This window comes from Anarrhichthys ocellatus, unplaced genomic scaffold (genome assembly GCF_004355925.1).
Source record: "Anarrhichthys ocellatus isolate YVR2014 unplaced genomic scaffold, GSC_Weel_1.0 scaffold37, whole genome shotgun sequence".
Lineage (NCBI taxonomy): Eukaryota > Metazoa > Chordata > Actinopteri > Perciformes > Anarhichadidae > Anarrhichthys > Anarrhichthys ocellatus.
Genome location: NW_022280067.1, coordinates 4,080,731 through 4,086,349, shown reverse-complemented (window position 1 = coordinate 4,086,349; position 5,619 = coordinate 4,080,731). Strand labels below are relative to the sequence as shown.

At 45.2% G+C, this 5,619-nt stretch overlaps 1 protein-coding gene across 1 annotated transcript in view; it reads right to left on the bottom strand.

Moving 5' to 3' along the window:
• smu1a (SMU1 DNA replication regulator and spliceosomal factor a) overlaps nucleotides 1–3,944 on the bottom strand; it is a 5,407-nt gene extending 1,463 nt beyond the window's left edge. The window contains exons 1-11 of the mRNA XM_031866983.1: nucleotides 3,841–3,944; nucleotides 3,291–3,501; nucleotides 2,839–2,991; nucleotides 2,527–2,637; nucleotides 2,205–2,333; nucleotides 1,983–2,102; nucleotides 1,742–1,858; nucleotides 1,253–1,380; nucleotides 1,023–1,149; nucleotides 671–838; nucleotides 374–526 (exon numbers count right to left, since the gene is read on the bottom strand). Of these exons, the coding sequence (XP_031722843.1) occupies nucleotides 374–526; nucleotides 671–838; nucleotides 1,023–1,149; nucleotides 1,253–1,380; nucleotides 1,742–1,858; nucleotides 1,983–2,102; nucleotides 2,205–2,333; nucleotides 2,527–2,637; nucleotides 2,839–2,991; nucleotides 3,291–3,501; nucleotides 3,841–3,866 (1,443 nt within the window). The 5' untranslated portion in view covers nucleotides 3,867–3,944. The remainder of the gene's footprint in view (nucleotides 1–373; nucleotides 527–670; nucleotides 839–1,022; nucleotides 1,150–1,252; nucleotides 1,381–1,741; nucleotides 1,859–1,982; nucleotides 2,103–2,204; nucleotides 2,334–2,526; nucleotides 2,638–2,838; nucleotides 2,992–3,290; nucleotides 3,502–3,840) is intronic.
• Between the last annotated feature and the right edge of the window lie 1,675 nt (nucleotides 3,945–5,619).

Here is a 5,619-nt window from a genome sequence, read left to right as displayed (position 1 = left end):
AGGATCTGGGTCTGTCCACGGTGGACCGGTCTCTGCTGGAGGATCTGCTTGAGTCTTTGGTGAACCTGCATGAGTTTGTCCGATTGCCCCGGAATCGTACACGGCATCACCGCATTCAGAATAACTATCTCGAAACAGCCGATCTTCTTGCTGACGGCCTCGTTTACTGACGTAGGTCTTATAAGGCGCCAGTGTCACAGTGACGCTGTTTCATAACCAGTTGAAAGTTCCTCACAGTAACTTTAATAAGCAAGACAAAAGAGCTTCAAGACTTGAATCAAAACTTTAACGTCAGACCGTTAAGCAGAAGCAGAGGAGGGAATGCGCTGAGATATTTCTGGCTCCGGCTTTGATCTGGGATCAGTGAACGTACCGTCAGCGTTCTCTCCAGCTTGCCGGTGACGGTGCTGAAGCAGTAGAGCACAAAGTCTTCGCCCACGCAGTAGATCCACTCGCCGCGGGGAGACAGGGTGCAGCACACAAAGTCACCGCCTTCCCTCTTACCGGAGCTGAAACTCCTCACGATCTACACAAGAGCATCCAAACACACAGAGCAGGTAGGCAGGGGCAGTTTTAGAAGAAACACTATTCCAGGTTTATTGCTCAGTATTTAAGAGAGAACACATGACAACACCGGGCTCTGACTTCCTGCTCCAGGTTGTGGACTCACCTGTCCCTGCATGTTCATGATGACCACCGTGTTGGAGCGGTTGCACACCACAAAGTGCTCCGGGTTCTTGGGCAGCTGGATGACGTTGTTGACCGTGATGTCGGTGCCGGCCGACGTGCCCAGAGGCTTGAAGGTGTTGGTGCACTCGCTGGTCTTCATGTTCCACATCTGGAGAAGGGTCGACAAACACAGCGGGGTGAGACACTGAGTCAGACACGCGTGGCTTAAGATACACAGTGCGCGCGCTTTTTTAATTTTCCATTAAAAAAAGTTACAAAAATATAGTTTGCTGTCAATTATAGTTCTTAGAAATCTCTAATAAGACATTCACTGTAGAGACTTCTTCTCTCACCTTGACCGTCCCGTCCGATGAGGCGCTGATGATGTGGTGTCCGTCTGGAGTGAACGTGGCCTCGTTCACAAAGGAGGTGTGGCCGCGGAAGTCCTTCAGAGTTTTACCCGACTTCAGTCCGTGGATTCTGAAGCAAAAAACGCAAGAATTTAAAAGCATGTTCACAAAGAAGTTATCCTAAAAAAAGATGTGGAGTGAAGAGGAGCATAAACAGGCGACGGTGTGTTTACCTGATGATCTGGTCGAAGGAGGCGCTGAGGAGCTGACTGCTGTCTTTACAGAAACTCACGCACGTTACTCCTTTACTGTGAGCGCGCTCAAACCTCCTCAGACACTGACCGCTCTGGATCTTCCACACCTACATACACAGCAAATAAGTGGATTTCATACTATTGGAGGAAAACAGCTGTTTTTCTGGATTTCATTATACCGTTAACATTGGTGATAATCTGGGTTATATTTTGAAGGTTTACCAGCACAGAGAAAGTTGCATTTATCTCTGACTTTACAGCCTTTCACACCTCATCGAAAAAGAGGTTTTCATGATTTTTTACCAACCATAAACCAGCTGCTAGTCTGATTTGTGTACAAGAGACAGCAACTATAACCCCGTGTGCTGAAGAAAGAAGCTGCTCATCAAACTCGCCATAACTTTAGCTGTGAAGCAACAAAAGGACGTAGAAGCAATGAGAGAAACGGAAGCATTGTTTCTCGTCTACCTTGATCTTTCCATCCTGGGCTCCCGTGGCCAACATCTCCGTGTCCCGACTGAAGCCCATACACAACACCGCGTCGTCCATCATCATGAAGTTATCCTGAGCCTGGTACTTCAGATCCTGTACGGCACAATGCACGCAATGATTACAACACAGCACAAGTCATTAAGGAATGATAACAGTAAACGTGGTGTCATATTAAACAGCACATCTGGTTTATGTGTCGTCGTTTTGCAGAAGCTACCTTTCGGATTTTGCCGGTGGTGAAGTTCCAGACCTCGATGAAGCCGTCCACAGAGCCGGTGACCAGGTACTGACCATCGGGGGAGAACCGGGAGCACTCCACGTGAGACTTCTGTCCAAACTGAGCAGGGAAGAGAAATGAGTGACGTCAGAGAAAGTCATGAAATGTATCATAACTCCTGGAAGTGCAAAATCAAAACCAAATGGTTGGCTGTGTGGGTACCTTGATGTGTCTGTTGAGCTGAGTGGGGAAGCGCTCCTCCTCCACATCTTTAACAGCAGCTTTGCCCCTGAACAAATCGATAGTCATACCAGGAGGCAGGAGGCCCTGATGCTGCTGCCACTTCAGAGACTGGAGGAGGAGAATGTTGAAAAATCATCATCAGCACTGTATGTGGATGTTAGCATAACTAGCAAGTATGGGGAACGTGAATAAAGAGGGAGGACTATGCAAATATGTTGCCAATATGTCACAAATTAGTTATTTTATGGTGAGTATTGAGGATTGTCACTCATCACCAGCTGCAGGTTTCTGGATCACGTACCTGTCCCAGCAGAGCCATGAGACGAGAGGGCGGCACCACGCTGACCTCCCCGGCCAGTGCCTGGGCGATGGCCGACCGGCGCTTCTCCTTACTGCTGCCGTCTGGGTACGCCTGGACATCAACAAACACAAATGTTAAAAAACAAAAATACTGATTTATGTAGTAGAGTCTCTGTTAAATAATGCTCTCTGGATCTGAATAACAAACTTAGGTATAAAACATGTGTCCCCGATGAAGAACCAGCTGAAGCGTTGGGTTCTAACTGATCCTGGACAAAGACTGCATCTTGTTACGCGTCTGGTTGGGATTCACCTCTCTGGGATCGAAGTAGGAGCGAGCCAGCAGGTTCTCCAGGTGGATGTATCTCTCCGGCTGGGTCTGCTTCAGCATGATCATGGGGTCGGTCTGCCTGAGGAGGGAACGGGCTGCACCCAACTCTCTCAGCTCGATCAGCTCCAACACCACCTGGGCGGGAAACAACACACACGTTCAGATTTAGAGGACCATGACAAGGGACCACAGTCATGCTTAAACCAACAACACTGCAGACCAAGGAGGAGGTGAGAGGAGAACAACAACAACAACAACAACAACACAATATTCAGCAATCAAACACCTGGTGATTTAAGTGCATAAAGTGGAAGAAAACTAAATAAAAGAAGGCAATAACATGTCACTATAGATGCACTGGGACTGTAGAAGGATATCAAAATGTAAAGTTGACAATGAGTTTATCTGTAGACCACCATTCCTCCAACCCTCACCTGTTCATAGAGGTCTATCAGGGTCTTGTCCGGCAGCTTGAGGGACTGGATGGCCTGCAGGACGGTGTCCCAGTGACCGCTGTTTATGTCGGCCACAAAGCTCTCTATGCTGTCCACGGTGTTCAGAGACACGGTGGTCTCCTCCTGCAGGGTGACCAGAGTCCGCTGCAGGTTGTTCTCCTTCAAGTACTGCATGATCAGACGGATCACGCTGTGGGAAACACACGGTGACAGACATATGGATACACGTTTAATGTAAGATAGCTAAGTTTAAGCATTTTGTATGCAATGATTGAGGCGACTTTGTTGGATGCTGGTGCAGAATTTTGAGTAATATTAATATAGAGCAAACTATATTTATGGGGGAGACTGTAAGTTAGCTTAAGTTAGCTTAAGTTAGCTTAAGTTAGCTCAGGGCGCTAACGCTAGCGGTGCAGCGAAGGATGAGGCAGGCCTCAATAGCTAAACATCTATTAAAATGCAGAGTTTTTGGCAATATAACTACTATATGAATAACTTGGCTTTATCTGTAACTATCTGGACTACTTACTCTGCGGATTCCACCTCCAGAGACATGATTATTTATCCCAAAACAGCAGCCACAAGACACTCTTTACTGAGTCTGCAGGAGCAGCAAAGACGAGGCACGCAAGACAGACGCAAACACGGAAGTAGTGGGAGGAGCCAGGGACCTTCAAAATAAAACACTCATCGTGTGGAGGTGATAAAATAAAATAAAATGAAATAAAATGAAATAAAATGAAATAAAATGAAATAAAATGAAATTAAATAATCCTTTATTAGTCCCGCAGCAGGGAAATTTACAGGATTACAGCAGCATAGTGGATAGTGCAAACAAGAGACATAATAAAAAAACAAGATCAAATAAATAAGTAAATAGGTAATAAAACAGTAAATAATATTAAATAAGTAAAAAAGTAAAACAATCCACAATAACTAAAATATTATATATACAGACAGAATAATTGTTGTATTGCACAGTGTATTTATATTGCACAGATTTGTTGTGTTGTGTGGTCTACTGGGAGTATGAATTTGGGGGTAGTAACAAAACTGAAAATGTTATTAAATGTATATTCAATAATATCATCATTATGATTTATATAATGTGCCTACATATGCACGTTATGTGTACATTTGTTTGACTGTAGGTCAGTTATATTCAATTTAATTAAACTCCATTTATCCCCCTAAAATAATAAGCCTTCATGGTGGTAATAGAGTAGATTAAACATTACACCTGGGATCAGTTAATCTGGAAATGGAGTCCAGGGACCAACAAGGGTCTTTGAAGAGCCCCGAATGGACACCAGCAGGATTACTGCTGGAAATGAATTGAACATGAGAATAAATCAGAATGACTAGTTTGTCGATTGGTGGTTTCACTGGTTTCCTCCAACCTCCTTCTATGTAAATGAAAGCATAGATAGGTTTGTGTCCTCTGGGACTCTGTCAATAAAAAGACCTACGCTGTGATTATTATGAGACTCTTCTCCACATTAGTTTGCACAACCATCCCCGTCTGCTTGGATTCCTGGTTGGTTTCCAGGAGGATCAACAGGGGGCGCTATCCGCCCAGCTACGACTCAGAGGCCCTCTTCACTCTCTTCTCTCTGCCAGCGAAGGTCTTTCAAGGTTATGATGATGATGATGATGATGATGATGCTCAGTGCAGCGCCACTTCAGTCTGCAGCCCCACAGCCTGGGTTTGGATTGTTTTGGGCAATCATGACATAATCCCACGGTGAGCCCTATCCACATTGGAAATGAATCTGGCACCAGGAACACACCAGACCTCCTTTGGTTTCATTTGCCTTCGCAGATGGACAAATATATTGGAAAGCAATGAGGAGGACGGGGAGGGGAGGAGTTGTGTTTTCACACACACACACACACTACCATACCACCGCAGTCATTCTGAATATATTAACATAAGAGCAGGACAAAAGACGTCAATATAATTTTTTGCCATCTCCTGGCATGACAAAGCAGAGGCTGTTTGGGGAATGCTTCCCAATGAGGGAGACTCCGCCGCGCTGGAGGAATGACAGCGACACAAAAGGCTGTAATGTAATCACTTCATCCTTTCTGAGAAAAACAAAGACAAGTCTTAAATTATGTGAGGTGCCGTTCTCGCCGTGCAATACAGTCACCCTCTTCCTTCATAATTAGAACACATTACCAACACAAAGACATGTCTTCTTCTCTTTGGTCTGTCAGAAAAGGAAATTTACATTTTTGGTGAGAACACACATATGTTCCACCTGCTCAGTGGGCGGTGGACGGTGCAATGAATTACTGTCTGGCA